This window comes from Pavona decussata, unplaced genomic scaffold (assembly GCF_977016875.1).
Source record: "Pavona decussata unplaced genomic scaffold, jaPavDecu1.1 SCAFFOLD_155, whole genome shotgun sequence".
In the NCBI taxonomy this organism is placed as follows: Eukaryota; Metazoa; Cnidaria; class Anthozoa; order Scleractinia; family Agariciidae; genus Pavona; species Pavona decussata.
The window spans coordinates 632,468-651,114 of NW_028145567.1; the positions used below are offsets into that span (position 1 = coordinate 632,468).

Sequence of the window (18,647 nt, forward strand, 5' to 3'; positions counted from 1 at the left end):
TGTGCTGCAAACGCACGTTTGAATCTGCAATCCGCTAGTAGCCTGCAATCGAAGAGAGGGAGGGGGAGCGAGAAAAAGGGGGAAAGAAAGGGGGAATTTTCTTCACTTTTTCTCCCTCCCCTTCCTTTGTATAACTCCTGTTTCCACCTGATCGACGATTGTGGCAATCCAAGGTCAATGTCCCGGTATATAATTTGGCAGTAGGCCATGGTCACGTTTGTGTCCCAGGCTTTGCTAGTTTTTCTCAAAATACCCGGGGGGGGGGGGGTACTTAGGTTCAGTTTTGCTGGGTATGTGCCGCTGGCCTCTCAGAGCCCCTGCCCCATTATAGTCTATTTTGTGGCCAGTTATAGACCCCATTTTAGTCACTTTTTGGGAAAATGTAATTTTCGTGATCCCAACTAAGTCACTTTCTATTTATGCATCTACTTTCAAGAACGGAATGTAATGCGAGGTGATTGTTACATTTAATAAACAACAACTTTCTGAACTTTTTAACCGAGATCATTTTGAATCCCTACTTAAATAGAATTTTCTTACCCCAAAAATCCGAAAATATGCGACCCCATTCTAGTAACTCTATTGAAAATGCAACCCCATTCTAGTCAATGCGGTCGTGAAAATGCACCCCATCCAGCGGCACATCCCCATTAGCCTCTTATAAGGAAGTACCCCCCCCCCCCCCCGGGGTCAAAATATAAGACTAGAGCGTACTCTCTAGGGGGCCCTAGATATTAGTAAGCGCTATAGGTTTGTGCCACCTCCTTGAAATAAAAAATTAAGACCACCCCTCCTCCCATTTCAAGGCTTTTCGGGAGGGGGAAGGGGGAAGAGGGAAAGGGAATGCCCCTCCCCGCTCCCTTTAGGAAGGCCTGACGGCCGAGGTAGTATGACCTAGTTTCGATTACCAGCCGCTGTTCGGGAAATGAGCTCATGCTGACCCCTGGGGAGGAAAATCCGGACCCGAAATAGCGGCGGTGATCGAGCCCACATGTACAGTGGACCCTGCACCTTTCAAAAAGCTCTATATTTTCACTGGACCCTTATAACCTGCAGCTGTGGGGATATTAAAACGTTGATTAAACAATGACAAAACCGCTTGTTTAAAATATCGTTAAATTATTCATAGTCGTCATTTTACTCTGACGAAGGTATCAGAAGGGCTACCGGAAAAATTTAGTATTTTTACTTGATACCTTTTTAGGTCAGATCAATACAGGATCATGAACTGAGTGACCACCCAAACAGGATTATCCATTAATCTTTTTTTCTTTCTTTTTTCTTTGGTTATTGACAATTATCTGTAATTAGTTACTTGTTTGGTCTTAAGTTGTACGTAGGGGCCTAATGCCAAGCTCCTTCCACCTTTTATGGGGTACCGGTGGGTGTACAAAAAAAATATACAAAAACAGCGTAACGTGACGTAATCTAGTGTGAAAGTGCCATGTTCAGTAATTCTTACAGCGTGCAGCAGAATGCTTCGTTGTATACTCTACTTAGACTTTCTTCCTTTCTTTCTTTCTTTCTTTCTTTCTTTCTTTCTTTCTTTCTTTCTTTCTTTCTTTCTTTCTTTCTTTCTTTCTTTCTTTCTTTCTTTCTTTCTTTCTCACACTGCTGTATTGAATAAGTCTTTCGTGTTCATTAACCCTCGAGAACGGGTACCAGTGCTATTACAAAGAAATTTATATTACACTCTTTTTTATAAGAACGTCTAATTTTATGGCTGAAGCTGAACGTTCTTATTATTTTTGGCAATTTGAGCCTGAAAATTTCTTAAGCCGTTCTTAGTTATCTGTTATAGTATTTCATTACTGAATCTATGTGGACGTGACCAAGACACCTATTATTTGGGTAATTGGATAATATGTAATAACATGAGCACTAAGCAGTGTTTTATCGAGATTTAAAACCGCGAGGCGTAGCCGAGTGGTTTTAGACCCGATAAAACACGTGCCGCGAGTTTCAAAAACTTTCCTGGAAAAGCGTAAGTCAAGAGAGTTCATAACAATGATGCTTTTGTGAACGTTGGAAATTAGCATACGAGAAAAACATTAAAAACACCGCATACTAATAAGGAGGAGGTTTTATCGGATATAAAACCATTGCACGTTATGTTTCAATAGGTCAATGAGCTTATGAATTATTAATGAGTTTTTGAAAGACTGAATTTGTACCTGTTATTTTATCCGTATTTATACTGTTCATTTTAAAAACATTTGGTCGTAATAAAAATGTTCTTAACTCACTCTCACCCTGGTAATGTTCTTGGTATGTTCTCAAATTTTAGTTAATCTCAGCCTCTGTCAAAGTTCTTATAAAAAAAGGTTCTTATATAAAAAAGGAGTGTATCCGAGTAATATCTTAGTATCTTTTCTTGGCGAATACGGAAAAAAGAGAGAAAAACTGGAACTTGTACCAGGTACCGAACGTTTCTTATGTTTTTTGCATGCCGTAATTTTAGATCGCTTCCGCTCCACAATTCAGTTTGGGTTTGTCGCATAACAAAAAACTGCAGTGTACATTGCAGGAAGGTAAGCTGACCAGACTGATTGATGGGCGCCATCAGTAAAAACTGATAACCTTCTTGCCGTCCATACACATTACAAAGCCTCTCAAATCGATAACAAACACAGGTCAAAATGCTCACACGTCATGTCTATGCCTACCCAATACTTTATTTGGGTGGCCTGTTTTTGTGCGGAAGCTAAAAAGGCCTCAATCGCCTCGATTTAGTCGAAAAGAAACTCTGCAGTTTAAGTTTCTTTCGAAAATTGTCTCAAAATTTTCATAACATTGGAAACTGAATTCCTTTCTTTTTCTCAGGGATAGCTATCAGGCGTTAAAAATGCGAAAAAAAAGTCAGTGAACATTTTCGAAGTTATACCAAGGATAGCTGGTAAATTCGGGGAACAGATAAATCTATATTAGTTTACATTAAATACGTCTTGGGCAATCTGGATATACCACATTTTGAATGTTTTCGCTGAGTGCCTCTGACAACTCTGAGTGTTTGGATGACCCTACCCTCCCACGCTGTCATTTTAAAACGTACGATTACCCCAAAGACTGAATTGAAAGAGGCTAAATGGAGGCTATATTTTGCGCACTGAGTTGCCTCGTACTTCAGAATCGAGTAGGTTTGCTTAGAGCGTCAGTCCGTATGGTTTTGGCCTTTTCTGAGCTCCCAGGAAGACGCGAGACATGCAGACTCATATTCAAAAAAAAAAAAGCTTCTTCTCTGCTCTGTCTGAGGAAAGCGTTGTGGTTGTTGTTGTTCCGTATTATTTCCGTCGTTCTCAGACAGGCAATTATTTATCGACACAACACATTACGTGACAAATTGCACGAAACGTGAATTTTCCCCAACTCCTTAAACCTGCAAAAAATCAGCCGAAGTTTTATTTTGAAAAATAATAAGAAATTAAAGAGGGCTGCTTTCCAGCGGTACGCGTCTCTTTCTTTGAATAGCTAGAGGACCTCACACTTTAGATTGGATCGTGCACGCAATTGGTCATAACGAAACGAGGTTCTAAAGACAAGTTTGTTCGCAATAATTGAGGATTTTCATCAATGCTATTAAAATGCATAATTCAATTGACTAGTACTGATTTGTGAAGCACCTCCTGGTGGGTGACCTATCCGATTTCGTTTTTGTGGCAGTCACAGCCGCCAGCAAAGGAAATCCTTATTTGACGGGTTTTCTTGGCTGCGCTGAACTGTGCTGTGGCTTTGGGAACAACAACAAACCGCCTTTGTTTAAAAACATTTCTGACCCCACGCGCCCGCGACAAAGAGATCGAATCTGCGCTCAAACAAACGGCGGGTTTTGTGCGATAACAATACCGGTTCGTCGCAATTGCCGCTATGTTCAAAATGGCGTACCTTTGGTGTTTGTTTGGAGCTGTGTTGTTAGCCGGAGTCGTTGATGGTTTCACTGGCATACGTCTAAGAGGAGGAAAACATCGCTTTGAGGGCAGAGTTGAAGTCCAGCGCGATGGTGAATGGAGGGGTGTCTGCGATCACGGATGGAACAAGTACGCAGCGAATGTTGTATGTCGAATGCTTGGTTTTCCTGGCGCCCTGCGCTATTTTAGAGGGTGAGCTTGTGATTCTTTAAATCTTCATTACCCCGTAGATTAAAAAGTTTAGTTTTGCAAAATACTGCGGGAAAAAGGGACCTTTCCGCAGAAAAGTTACGGACTACAGGTACTACAATGATGTAATCTGAGTATTTTAATTTTCATTAGAATAATCTCACTCGGTCACTCAAGTTCAATTGGATCTCCATCTCTATGTAATATGCTACGAGCTGCAATACAAAACAAAAAACAGACGCATACAACAATAACAACCGCAACAACCACACGTTGCCCATGCCCTAGCATTGGATTTGCCTGTAAGTTATCAATGATTTAGGTTGCGTTCGACTTCGACCTAAATTTCTCTTTTTTTAAGTAATTTAAGAAGACATTTCTGCAAACTTTCGCTGTCTACACATAATAATTTAATGCGGTTTCGTACTCCAGTAACTCCTAAAACCTCTTTTGAGGGATTTCTTGTCATCGTTGAATGTCAGTATTCCGATTACGGAATTTGAATAGGGTCAATTGAACGCACCCTCATATTCCAAGGCATGGAAGAAACAATGACGATTTTTGCTGGCTTTCCAAAATCACGAATCCGATGTCAACACTCCACGATTAATTCGATTTAAATTGTTAGATTTAATTTGCTTCTACCTTAATCATAATCCTCCAATAGATACGTTTTATTACGATTCAGTGTATGATGAGAATGCAATCGATTGGTGTTCTCCATGATCTCCGTTTATGCCGAAGGTGAGATTAATCTCATTAATATTGTTTTGTTGCGCAACAAAAGGCTTCTGTTATCAAGGAATTCCTATTAGAACGCATCCAGGGAAAGTCGTCACGTTTTCACGTGATAACAGTGAGTGTGCACTGCATCATCTGACGGATGGACTTGCCGTAGCCTCCCACGCAGTCGTTTTTAAAAGGTCCCCTAAAAACGACTGCGTGGGAGGCTAGACTTGCCGCGAGTCATCTTCTAAAGAGTGACCTCGCGAGGCCAAAGTGGTGACTGGACTCTGAGAGAAAGTTAAACCGACAGATAAAGCCACAAAGGGAGAGTTTCTTGTGTTCAATATATTGAACCACGATTTAACAAAGTTCCAAGCCGACGTGAGCCGAGGGGACTATCTCAGGGACTGTCATTTTTATCGTAGGGTTTGCGATATCGAAATTGAGAGAAGTTGATAGCCTTCTGGCAATATCTAAAAGCTGTCGACAGAAACTTACTTTTTTTTCAATGGAATCTAATAAGATTAAGGCATTTCTATTTCGGTTGATTTGTTTCGCATCCAACTTCAGTCGAGTGATGACAATTATTTACCACCTGTCATCGCTCCAGTCAGGAATTTTTGCAATGTTTTTGATTGTTTTCCCAAATCACAAAAATAAGTTCCTTCGGCGAATCGATCCCGCAAAATATTATCTGTAAAATCTGCCCCACCACTGAATTTCTCTCTTGTTACTTCTTGACAGAAACTGGAGTCAAAAGATCATAGGAAATAGATAAAAAGCGCGATCTCGTTCGGTTTCTGCCAAACTTACAGTGTACCGTTAGGTTGCTGATGTAGTCGCTTTGAAAACTGTATCATTCGATTTGCTGAGATTGGTCAGTCCTTGCCAGAAAACACCAGTCTCTCCGAATAGTACAAAATTAGTTCCCGAAGAACACAAGAAACTTCTAAATTCCAAAATAAAACTCGAACAATACTAATAGCAATAACCGGAATTCCGAACAGAATGAGAACAACGCAAAAATATCCTTGGATCGGCTCACATCCTACAAAAGGCGAACTCAAGACATCTAAGACCACGGCGCGTAGCTTGATATGATGCCCTTGGTTAACAGCCGACCCATACCATTTCAGGGAGTGTAAACATCACCATCACCATCATCATCACCATCATCATCGACATTCCCATCATCATCACAATAAAAATCAACTTATATTATGGACTTTTCATACAAGCGATAGACGGGTCAACTCAGTGCGAACAACAATATAGAAGTAATACACCGAAAAAAACAAAGTCCAATACTTTATAACAACATATTTCTCATGTCATATGTTAAGTAACTAGCCTACGTGCAGACTTCTCCTGTTTGACATTTCGCATTCTGAAGCAAAGGAAACGGGAGACGTCTGCCCGCAGGCCAGTAACTAAAGTAACTTATGGTTTGATCATTTTCCAGTGGATTTTAATTTCTTTATCCGGTTCATGCCCTTTGACAGATCGCGAAAGTTAATCCACAGAAAGAAAATTCTTAGGTTCTACTGCGTGCCATAACACTTAGCCAATGAAGATTTGATTTTGGTCATATTGTGCGTGTTTTTGGCACTAAAACGTTATTTTCTGTATAGGATGTGTTGTTTAGTGAATAGGCTTGTCGGCGTTATAACTTGTGAACCTCTATATAACTGGAGGAGAGGGGAGGGTTGATCATACAATTAGCCCATGTTGCGCCCGGTCCCCCAAACCCTGACAGTTTCTCCACAGGTAAGTTTTCGATATACGGTCTCAAGCCTGGCCTCTAAAATCCATAGCCGTTTTCACCGAGACTTTTCCAGTCTAAACTTGTTAAAAGTCAATACCTATTTTTAGACCAAAACGACTCAAAACCCGTACCTTGTGACCAATAAAGTAACGAGCAATCCATGCCACGCACCAGAAGACGCTAGGGAAAGTGGTCATATAGCATATGGTCAAATGTATAAAGCATATCGTTTAAACATATTTCTAGGTTTGTAATTTGATGTTAATACTTAGTTTCTATTTACTTTTATTTTATCTGTAAATACACGACCCCCACCAGCTCTGCTGAATACTCCATCGTGTTTAAATAAAGTGCTCAGTTCAGTCATGACGATCCATCGTATCGTTAGGTACGAAATAGTAAAATATACACGCGAGGCTTAATTTAGTAGTAAGTTACTGATGGAAAGAGATTATACTCCCCTACTTGTAGTGTTTCTATTTTTAATTTAGTTAACTTATTAAATGAGTAATTTATTTAGTTGTATCCACTATGCATGAAGACCTCTAAAAAGAAGCATCAGTGGGTTTTCTGACGGAAATTTATCAATCGTTTGTGAGCCAAGATTGCGCTTAAGCTCCGGAAGCAAGACATAATGAGCCAACGTTGTTAGGTGTTTCGCCACTTTTGATATACGTCCGTTGTGGTTATTGAACGGGGCCCAGAGGAATTCTATTCTATCGTGTAAGACACCGTTACCTTCTAATCGTTCTCTCATTGGAATGTGCCACTCAAAACGTTGACACTTAACGAAGCAAGTTTGTTCAGCAGAGCATAAATCAGGACGCACAGAGAACCAATCAGAATGCTCCATTTCCTCATGGGCTTGTTGAGTCAAAACTTCGTTACCTTTTTCAACAAGCACCTGAAAGGGTCCACTTAGGCCTGGTTTTACCCAGCAATATAAGCGCAGTCAGACAGTCCTTATTCGCGCCAAGAGCATTCTCGCGCTTCTTTTTAATTCCATCGCTGACCAAAAGATCGTAGGCGGGGCTGGGAACGAAGGCCTTACAAGCTCAAGAGTCCATAAGACACTGCGAAACGCATAGGCTGGTAAAACGATTGAACCATTTTGAGTCTTTAGCTTATGTTCACCTTTTACAGTGTTTTTATAGCTAAGCTGTTGTTATTTCTCTTATACTGGCGCCGTTGTGCTTACGTAACAAGGGAAAACCAGGACCTGCAAATATAACTACCGCCCAGTTCACTAACAGACCTTCTTTGGGTTTGTCTTCTCCAAGGACGAAACCTTTTGGTCTCGGAACTAAGTCCTTCTGGTTAGATGACGTCAGATGCACCGGGGATGAAGAATCCATTGCACAGTGTTCTCACAGAGAATGGGGACGACACAACTGTCGGAACATCAACCCTGCGTCAGTCATGTGCAGATTGGAGAAACACCACATGATAGCTATACCTAAGCCCTCCCAGAGAAGTGGTCAGGTAATGGTTTGTCTTTCTTTAATACTAAGGTAATAACAAAGAAACAAGAAAACTAGATTTGATGGGAGTTTAAACTTTTTTAGTCTTACACCTGAATATGCGCTCTTACTGCATGTGGATTTAAATTATCCCCCTCTTCCTTTTCACGTTCGGCCTGGCTTCAAACTTTATTCTTCTCAGTTCAATACAACAGTTTTCCAATTCTTTTCACAGGTTTCAAACGTGAACTCCGTGAACGTTAGACTACAAGGCTCTGTTGTAGATGACTATATATCGGAAGGTATTGTCCAAGTGGAACACGAAGGAACTTGGGGTTACATTTGTCCGTCTAACTGGACTCCCATGAACTCCTACGTGTTGTGCGGTCAGCTTGGATTCCCAAATACCGAGGAACAGGAGTCGTATTCAGAGACAATACAGGACGTGGAGCCCGTCTATTGGCTGGACCAAGTGACGTGTAAAGGATGGGAATCGTCCATCGTGTCATGTGACCATGCAGGGTGGGGCCGATCCCAGTGTGACGGTGGTGGAGTGTTGAAGATTAAGTGCGCTAGAAGAAACGCGGCGATGGTTAGTTGGGTAGTGAAAGAGGTTTACTTTGTCAAATGGTAGTACATTTAAAATTCAACTTGAGGAGAATTGAAAAACAAATAGAACAAGTACGACGTTTTTAAAAATCTTTGCGTTAGAGAAGTGCTCAATAGCTTTTATTTCAAAGGTCACACTTTCAGATTTCTACCACCGTCTCAACTTGTACGGCATTATAAGCAGTTCTGAGTCTTCCTTTGTCACTGACTGATAAAATACATTTTTCTCATTTAATCATTATTATTCCACTCATCGACAGTCAAATCCTATGGAGTGTGTTCACGGCGTCCATGTCGGAGGAGCCAAACAATTATTTTATCATTCGATGCATTTTCCTTCCTTTTCATTGGCCGAGACCAAACCACGTGAACTGCAAATAACTGCCTACAAATAATGGTCTGCTCATGCGCGATCTGTCCAACTGTGTTTTGCTGCAAATAATATTCTGCTCATGCTCATGCGTAATTAAAGCCACGCTCTTGTGAGAAAATGGCAGATCGCTTCCCTGAACTGTCAGAGACTTATTTGACATCTTTAGTTGACAAACTCGGTGATCGAATGATGAAACAATGCTTGAACTCGGTTATCGCAAATATCGTGATTTGTCAGTGTCTCGCAGAGCAATTATTTCCCTCAGCCTTCGGCTTCGGCAAATAATTGATCTCCTCGCCACTAACAAATCACGATACTTTGCTCAACCTCATCCAATAATTGTTAAATATTTGCATAAAAAGAGCACTCCCAAAGGGAAATCATTCTATTGTTTCGCCCCTCTAATATGGCAGCCGTGAACACACTCTATCACTCACTATGCAGGGTGTTTGTCACCTAGGTTAACTCCTATATGTCTAGATCTCTTATAGCTCAGTGGCGGAGTATCTGGATTAGTAAATGGAAGGTCATAGGTTCGACTCCTGTTGAGCGATCTGCCGATTATGACTCGGTTTTTTTTTCAGTATTCCATTGCCACTGACTGATAAAAACATCTTTCTCATTTAACATTTCTTCCATTGTACAAGAAGGGGCCACTCAATAATTTACATTTGATATTTGATTTAGATTAATCTTGTACTGATATGATGACGAACAAAACTTTTAATTTCAGCCGCGAGAGATACGTCTACGAAGTGGAGCCCAGGTCTCCGAGGGGCGCGTGGAAATAAAGTACCGTAATTCCTGGGGCACAATCTGCGATGATCACTGGACCCTGAGAGAGGCTAATGTCGTCTGCAGGTCACTGGGTTATGGGTCAGCGGCAGGAGCGACAAAGAATGCTTACTACGGAAGGGGCGTCGGAAAGGTAATCGAGTAAAATGTCAAAAACAGGGGTTCCAAACACCGAGAGGCTGCAGGCTGGGTGCTTTTATTGTTTCGAGGTGTGTTTGAACTACCGAGGAAGCACGAAGCCCTAGTTTTTTTTTTTTTTTTTTTTTGCATTACTCATTTCTCAAAAGAAAGTTCAGAATTGAGAGCACTGAATAGGGATAACGAATCTTTCACTTTTTACCGACGAAAATATAAAACGCCTCTACCGACGAGGGCCTCGGCATCTGATTGGAAGCGAGGCTGGGTGTGACCTTGTTTTGATACAAACCTCACTGCTTTTCATATGTAGATCATGCTGCTCTTATGCTTACTAGTTTGCATTTACATTAGTCTACATAGTCTACTTACAAAGCCACTCCCAGTCTCGTTTCCCATCAAAGGCCAGGCAAAATGGGCTTTCACTGGGCCCTAATGTAGCTGTTTAGTTCTCGAACAGATTGAATTGTCAGCAGACAAGTATTTGTACATATTTGCGTGCTTAATAAAGCTTATAGCTTATAAATCCATACGGTGTATTGAGATGTGACTGTAGTCTTCAATTTTAGTGGTTTATTGTTTGATTTCAGATCGTAATGGATGATGTTAGTTGCAAAGGGTCTGAGAAGAGTATCAGTCAGTGCCGTCATCGCGGTTGGTACAAAGGAAACTGTGATCATTACGAAGATGTTGGCGTCAAATGTCACGCACCAAAGCTTCAGGGTCACATGGTATGTGCATCCTTAAATGGTGTATCGCTACTTTCGAATCCAGACCTCTTCCCTTTTGCGTACGAGTGACGCATCATCAAGGAAGGCTCTGGGATCGAGAATCGCTATATCACATGCGCAACGTAAAATATCAGAAGGATAAGATTTTTGGTTGTTGACCAAATTGCATTTGGCAAAGTGGTGCAAATATTGTAACATTTTTTTTTAGGAAATATGGGAAAGTCCTGATGAACCTCCCCTAGGCTCTATACTTAGAAGAGAAACGTGAATCACCATGGGGAACCAAAAAAAAAATATCTTTGTTCACGGGTATGTTTGAGATTAGATCGCCGTCTCTGAAACCCGATTGATCTACGAAGCCAGCTATCTGAGAGGGTGGTGGTGGTGGGGTGGGGGGTTGGGGCGGTGGGTGGAGTTGAAACTGAAGGTTGAGGTCGAAAGGTTTTTGGAAAGAGTCTAGATGTCCCCGTATTTGGCGAAGTCGCCTGGGATTTTAATGTGACAGTCTGACCTGCCAGCCTGGGACCAGTTGCATAAAAAGCTTAACGTTAACGTCGGTCGAGCGTAAATGCTGACCTCCGCCCTTAAAATAATTATTTTCATTGGACAGAACTTAAAGACCTTGTTCAAGCCAGGATTCCATGTCAGTATAGGGCTACACAAACTGCCTGAAAGTCCAAACCGTATCCCAGACCCTAACTTTAACTTGTGAAATCATGACTTGAAACGCTGTCTAGAGATTGCAAATTGAGATCCTCACTCGAAATTCTGTAACAATATCCAGATTTACTTTCGATCCGACATGAGGGTAGAAACCTTCCTTCGATGCTGTGTAAAGCTAACTTCAATCTATTTCACAACAGATAAGGCTTCATGGTGGTGCGCACCCTAAGGAGGGTAGGGTTGAAGTGTTCCATGATAACAAGTGGAGTTCTGTGTGCTCTGATGGTTGGGGAATAGAGGAGGCCATGACAGTTTGCCGACAGCTCAACCTTGGATTTGCCCGCGAAGCAGTCACCGAGGACAGGTTTGGTGGCACAGATCTCAAAGTGATCATGTCTGGAGTCAACTGCCGCGTCGACGAGATCTCGCTTTATAACTGTCAACATGACGAATGGACAAACGCCACGTGTAGTGACAAGGACAGCTTAGCCGGAGTTGTTTGTGTTGAGGGTGAGATGTAGATCGCAAAGCAAAACATTACCCACAACAACGCAATAACGGTATAATGCATTTAATGCATCGGTTCAAGCGGGACGGTCACGGAGATTTTGCCGTATGTTCGTCAAGACTCCTCAAATATTGGACTAGAAATCTCTGTTCGGATAACATGAGATGGCTCTTAGAGCATCGCCGGAGAGGAAAATTTGAAATGATTTCCCCGAGCAAGAGTAAACTGTAATAAGTTTTTAGCCATTTTTACCAAGATGCAGGTTCAGTGAGGAGGGGAAAACTTGAAAAAAAATGGGCGAATTTTTTCGAGTTGCAATCCATTTCCATCCTAGGCATCCACAGCCAAGGATAAATGATACTAGTTTTTGCTCACTAGTAGGGCAATGATTAACAGAATTGAACCGTTTTGACGTTTACATCCATGCCGGTATGTTTTTGGCTATTTTAAGTGACTCTAAAGATAAGTGACACTGCCCCTTTAATTGAGTGCAAATCTAAATGCCTTTAGAATATTGATTATAATAATCAATATTGTCACGATCTATGCGCAAATGGCAGCCGCTACGCTGTGCTTATTCTCACTTGGTAGGGAATTAAGTTGCGTGACGAGCCAGCTGATGGCTGCATTCGTGACTAGAAAGGGGCTATCAGTCTATTTGTCATCTCTCCCCTCCCACCCCACCCATAAATGAAAATGAGCGGAGTAGGGCGCACATGGAGGCTGCATTCCACATTTAATGATGTGGATCGTTTAGTACTGCTCCTGCTCAGTGTGGCATGACAAGAAGGCATCGGCTTCTGATGGGGACGAGGTGTTGAGCACAGCCAGTACAAGCTTACTTATAAATTAAAAAACCTATGTGGTGATGATACATATGGTACACTATCAACTGAGCTGACCAGATGACAGTAACAACTAACTAACCAGAAATAGTTTTCGCAGCACCGCAAACTAACGCCTTTATAACAATACGTTTAAGCAAAGTACGTATTAGCGTGTTTTCTTGTAGCGTTGTATCAATTACCCCTTTACATCTCGTTTTTTTACAGAGCTCCCCGACATCGTGCCTGACATGGATATTCTTCGACGTGACATGAGAATCAATAGCATTCCTTTGGAGTACCTGAGGTGTCCGTTAGAGGAAAATTGCCTCTCAGAAACTGCAGGCTATGTAGTCAGGTAAAAAATGGAACGGGCAATCCTCGGTCGTGACAGGGGGGCGATGTTGTTCAGTGGCGGAACTAGGGGACGGGTTCTGGGGGCCCGGGTCCCCCAGCCTTATTTGTTATAGCAAAACTGGGGACCGTATGGCCTAGGGGCAAGATTTTTCGTTTCACAAAGAGGACCAAGTCGAGCTTTCGAGAGTGGGACCCTACATACCTGAAGGTCTAGATGTGTCACTTGTGTGAGATGTCAATCCTCTTCCTTTTCAACGGTTTTGAAAAGATTTCTTTTGCGGCTTTTTTTTTTTTTTTTTGGTTACAATGGCCTTTAGTAAGTGTTCCTTTTTTTCCAGGACATGTTTTTGACGTTCATATGGGTTGCGATGTTATTCTTACATAGTACTCAATGGGCTATCTATTGATGATAAAATGGGGTGTAAAATTGTAACACAGTGGTGGTCAGTACATACATGAATACAAACAGATAAAGGTGGGTAGGAAATTGTGGTGCAGCGTTGGTGGGGAAGTGGAAACGAATGTTTGCTTTATCAACTGAACTGGTGACCGTAAAGAGATACGAAAGCTGACGTTTCACGGGTCAGCCCTCCGTCACAGCGTATCACACTCTGACGAAGGGCTAACTCTCAAAACGCCAGCTTTTGTGTCTCTTTAAAGTGGCTAATTTACCCTATCGACTCAGTTGATAAAACCAATCATACATACAGACAGACAAACAGAGAGACAGACAGACAGACACTGGTTACAAACAACTATATATATAAGTTGGTTTCCATGTGGGGCGTTTACAAATGAACAGGCCAATCAAGCCTAATGGACATGCAGGTACAAATATTACAAATTGCTTCGAACAATTTTAAATTTGCTTTTGCTTCCGTCCGTCCGTCCATCCTTCCTTCCTTTTTCTTTTCTTTTCTTTTTTTTTTTTTTTTGTGGCTCTTCTTGCTTTCTTTTCGTTCGTTTATACGTTCGTTCGTTCGTTCGTTCGTACAAAAGTACATTTTTTTCTGAATGATTGCCCACACAAGCAAACAAATAAATATTCCCGCTGCACAGCCACCCTGCATTCGCTCATAGAGCCCTTTGATTCGTTTGTAGTATCATTTGTTCATCTATGTATTACGTTTTGTTTGTTTGCTTCAGTATCCACTCACATGCTTGATTCAAATTTCCATTTCATTTACAGCGAGGCAAGATATTTCTATCGGCGGCTTTTGAGGTTTAGCGTCAAAATTGATAACCTAGGACTAGCTGATTTCCGACCAAATGTACCCAGATCAAAATGGATTTGGCACAAATGCCACAAGCATTACCACTCCATGGAGACATTTTCATCTTATGATCTCATCAGTAAGTGTCTAAGAAGCCACATAAGCAGCTAGATAACCAGTCACTTCGCCCAATGACAGATCATTCACGTTAACCCTAGCCTCCGCCCTCAAAAACAAACAAAGGCTAAAAACTGAGGCGCCTTGTAGTCTTAAGCTTAGTTTACAAATTGCGCCATCAAATATCGCAAATAAAACAAACAACTCTGGGTATCCACCTCCATTCTGTCCAACCGCATCGGAAAACACTTAGGTTGCGTTCGATTGACCGTATTCCGGAATAAGAATGAGTTGAATAGCTGTTAGATTTCTCTTTGTAAGTAAAATTGGGAAGCCATTGCTGCCAAATTTCGCTGATACACGATAAATTAAGAGCCATTTTGCACTCTAACAATTCCAAAAACCTCTGATGAGGGATGTCTTATCATCGTTGTATGCATTCCTATTTCGGAATAGGGTCAATCGAACGTATCCTTCACCCTTTCACCCCTAGGCTCGATTACCGGGGAGGAAAGCCGGATCCGAGGGAGCGGCGGAAATCGAGCCTATTTCACCCCAGGAGTGATCAATTTGTAATTTTTCCTTACATTTTCAATGCATTGTCAACCAGACAGGTGATGAGAATAAAGAAAATCAGTCATCAACTAGGTGATGGTGTAACACCAAATTATGTGAAATAACTGTAAAAAGAAATGTATGGCAGTCAGTCAGGAGAATTAACATTCAGATCATGGGAGTGAAAGGGTTAAAAGATAGAATGCTTCTGTCGAGGGACTGTTGGCTGATAGTTACCCGCGGGAAAATTAGATTTACAAATATTAGCCCAATCCAGCAAAGTCTTGTTGGATTTACGTGCTAGCCTTTAAGACATCAAATTTTCAAGGGAATGGATAGTTTTTTTGCAATAGAATAGCTGTTTTAATGCGGAAATATTTGCCAGTGTATTTGGACTGCCGTTGATGAAGAAGTGTCTTTTGAATGTTCAAAGTAACTAGCATTTAACATGAAAAAAAAAAAAGAAAGAAAGAAAGCAAAAAAGAAGTCACAGGACCTGTGGAAGAGATACATTTCAGGCTCTGTGCAACAAAATGAAGTCGCCAGAGTTTTGACTGTTGTTATCCTTGTTATATCTGTCTAGGGAAAGACAATGGCGAGAAGATAGCTAAGGGTCATAAAGCCAGCTTTTGTTTGGAAGACAGCAAGTGTTATCCGGGATATGACAGAAAATACAACTGCACAGAACGAGGAGGCCAAGGCATATCTCCCGGATGTTATGATCTGTACAGCTGGCGGATTGACTGTCAGTGGGTGGACTGTTCTGACTTCCCACATGGCTCGTTTTATCTCAGAGTGCACCTCAACCCAGGGAACCAAGTGGCGGAATCGGATTTCAGGAATAACATTGCTAAATGTCCTGTGTATGACTATGGGAATTTTGTCATAAGCGATGACTGTTTTATTGGTAAGAGCATAATTAATAGACTGTAGGCAGGTATTACCGAGGTATGACCTTACTTGCACTTTAATTAGCAGAGCTTGTAACGTCGCGTAACAGCAGCCGCCATATTGCATTTACAGACATAAGCAGTGTTGTTTTCTAAACAACAACAAAAAGCTCCATTTTTGCCCTTTCGCTTTTAATACCAAACTTTCTTATTTGTATGTGTCGTAAACGGAAATATTTCAGTCTCAAAGTCGTTCAGGTGAATCACGTACGTGAAAACCTACCTCTCCACGTTGAAAACGCGCGTTGAGAACCACAAACGCGACGCCAGGGATTGGTCACTTGAGTTCTAGCCGTTCGTCGTTTGAGGATTTCACTGAAGAGGCTGGTGCTAAATGTCTCTAATGAAACGTTTTAACTGCGAACATAGTTGCAACTAACCAGCGCGCTTTGCTTGCATGCTTCAAGCGCCGCAGAGATTACACCCCTATGACCCCACAGTCCCTAAGTCCGCGTTTGGCCTTTCCAGCTAATTAAATTTTGTACGAAAGAGGTGAAGACAATTTAACGACCCCTATTTCTCAGGCAGGGTATAATGGCTAATATCCCACACTCGCTAAGCCAATAAAAACTCTAGAATTGCATTATCCAATGATTCAGCTTTTAATTAAAGTCTTTATCGTTATTTCATGGATTAGGTTTGGGTGAGGTCAAGTCGCAAATAAACTAAAAATGATTGCCCATTTTTGTTTCTTTCTCCTTGTAAAAGAGGAATGTGACAGTGGAGTCGACACGCATGGCGGGAATTCCGCCGGAAATTGCTGCGTTTTTCCGTTTCTATACAATGGCAAACTCTATCACGACTGCACCAAGGATGGCTACAGTAAGAAATGGTGCTCCACAACATACAATTTTAAGACGGATGGCAAATGGGGATTGTGCTACGAATAGGTTAGTAATCAGGCCATTTCTTTAACCCTTTAGACTATCTTTTTATTTTTCATGTAGCCTGCGTAGCTGGCGGTATTGTAGGCGCGCGTGGGCCTCTAGAAGCGAGCGGCGAAACCGCGAGGAGAATGGAGAGGGGGACTTCTCGTAGCTTCGCCGCTCGCTTCTAGCAGCTCCGCCGCCAAAACTTTATTTCACGCGCGCCTAAAATACCGCCAGCTACGCAGGCTATTTTTCATGTTTTTGAGTTCTCCTTGTCCTGGCTTGATTTTGTAAAATTATAGCGAAAGAAACTGTTTACAACCAGACATCGTTTTTAAGAAGTTAACAGCTAACGAAAATTTAAAGCAAAAAAAAAAAAAATGTTAAAGGGTTAAAACGCATATACAATCACTTCAATCATACCAAATTATTTCTTAATGAAATTTATAACCCATTAAACCTTTTCAGTTGCCTGCCATCGTTCAAAATGCATTGCTTGATGCAAAAGGCCCCAACTATTAGAAACCGGGATATATATCCTGTGATATTCTCCAATTGATTTCCCATAGCTTTCAAAACTTGAGTCGCTTCAGTTCAATTACAATGGAAACGAGAAACGTTATTTGAAGTAATATATCAAACACGAGGAAGAGTGTTTCCTCCGATTTCCAAACATCGAGAAGTAGGTTGGAAAAACGAGGCGCAGCCGAGATTTTTTAGCTAACTTCGAGGTGTTTGGAAATGGGAGGAAACCCTCTTTCGAGTGTTTGATATAGCTTCTCAAACTATTGATAATTCTTGGAGAAATTCGAAGCAAAAGTTCACAAAATTTTATGATAATTAAGGTCACATTTCTAAACCTCCTTCACGGTAGTGATTTGCTTCGTTTTGGCTTGATGAATTATTAATGAGTTTGAGAAAGCTGTTTTAGCGACTGAAATTACTTACATACATTTTTATAAATCGTTTGCCTGAAAGCCCTCTAAAGTGCTACTGAAACGATATTTCATATGCAGTTTATTGCCTCAATTTATAGTTTGAAAGGTGCTTATAAAGATGGTGAAGTTTGTTTTTAAAGAAACAAAAGTGAAAAATGTTTTTTCATCGTGGAAAACCACTTTTTAGGCCAAACACGTCACATGTCCGGGCACTGGAGTTAATCACCGTTAATCACCGAGTTAATCAGCGTTGTGACGTCAATGGTTGTATCCATGTTGGAAAGAAGAGGCCGGTGAAGCGTTTGAAGAATAATAACGCAGTAACCTTCGCTCATCTTTAAAAATGTACGTGATTTTTTTACCTTGAGCATTATCAGTTCCTCGAAGGTAAAAAAATTCCTTCTCGGAAAACTGTTCACTTCTGAAAAAGGGGACTAATAACCGTTTAACTCACGCCAAATAAACATCGTTTGTTGTTGTCGTTCATGCGTGATCACGAGCGCGAGTATACTGCGATTCAGTTCCCACTTATAATTATGTCCGTATACCAATGTCTTTTGTTGTTTCACTTTCAGGATTGAATCTCCAAGTGAATTTTTCAAGTTTCAAGTGAATCTTCAAGCAAACCAAACTGAACTTCTCAACCAATTATTGTTTATAGCCTGTACACGCATCAGCAAGCATTACTCGTAAAAGTTTAAGAACACTGCTCTTCAATCCGTGTCTGTTGACGCATTTCACCAGACGTTTTCTGTTTTCTGTTTGTTTGTTTCTTTGTCTTCACTTTATTTATTTGTTTTTAAGGATATTGCAGTTGCTTTCAATAAAGACGTTTTGAAAGACTTTTAAATAGAAAGGCACTTGGACCACTGCATGACAAAGAAAACTGGGAGGTCCAAGGTTTTAGAAGGAACTACTTGTGCCTGCAACAGGCCCTTAAAGTGAACCTCCACCCCGACAACAA

At 41.2% G+C, this 18,647-nt stretch overlaps 2 protein-coding genes across 2 annotated transcripts in view; one reads left to right on the forward strand and one right to left on the reverse strand.

Annotated features, from left to right (window-relative positions):
• The window catches only part of LOC146465725 (solute carrier organic anion transporter family member 4A1-like), a 291,465-nt gene that overhangs the window by 156,376 nt on the left and 116,442 nt on the right, over positions 1-18,647 (reverse strand). The window lies entirely within an intron of this gene.
• On the forward strand, positions 3,639-18,539 carry LOC146465737 (lysyl oxidase homolog 3A-like). Its single transcript, XM_085128175.1, has 11 exons — positions 3,639-4,097; positions 7,866-8,067; positions 8,281-8,637; positions 9,761-9,955; positions 10,548-10,688; positions 11,552-11,861; positions 12,912-13,041; positions 14,230-14,393; positions 15,510-15,833; positions 16,585-16,766; positions 18,259-18,539. Exons 1-10 carry the CDS (start codon positions 3,865-3,867, stop codon positions 16,764-16,766), a joined length of 2,238 nt encoding a protein of 745 aa, XP_084984301.1. The 5' UTR covers positions 3,639-3,864; the 3' UTR covers positions 18,259-18,539.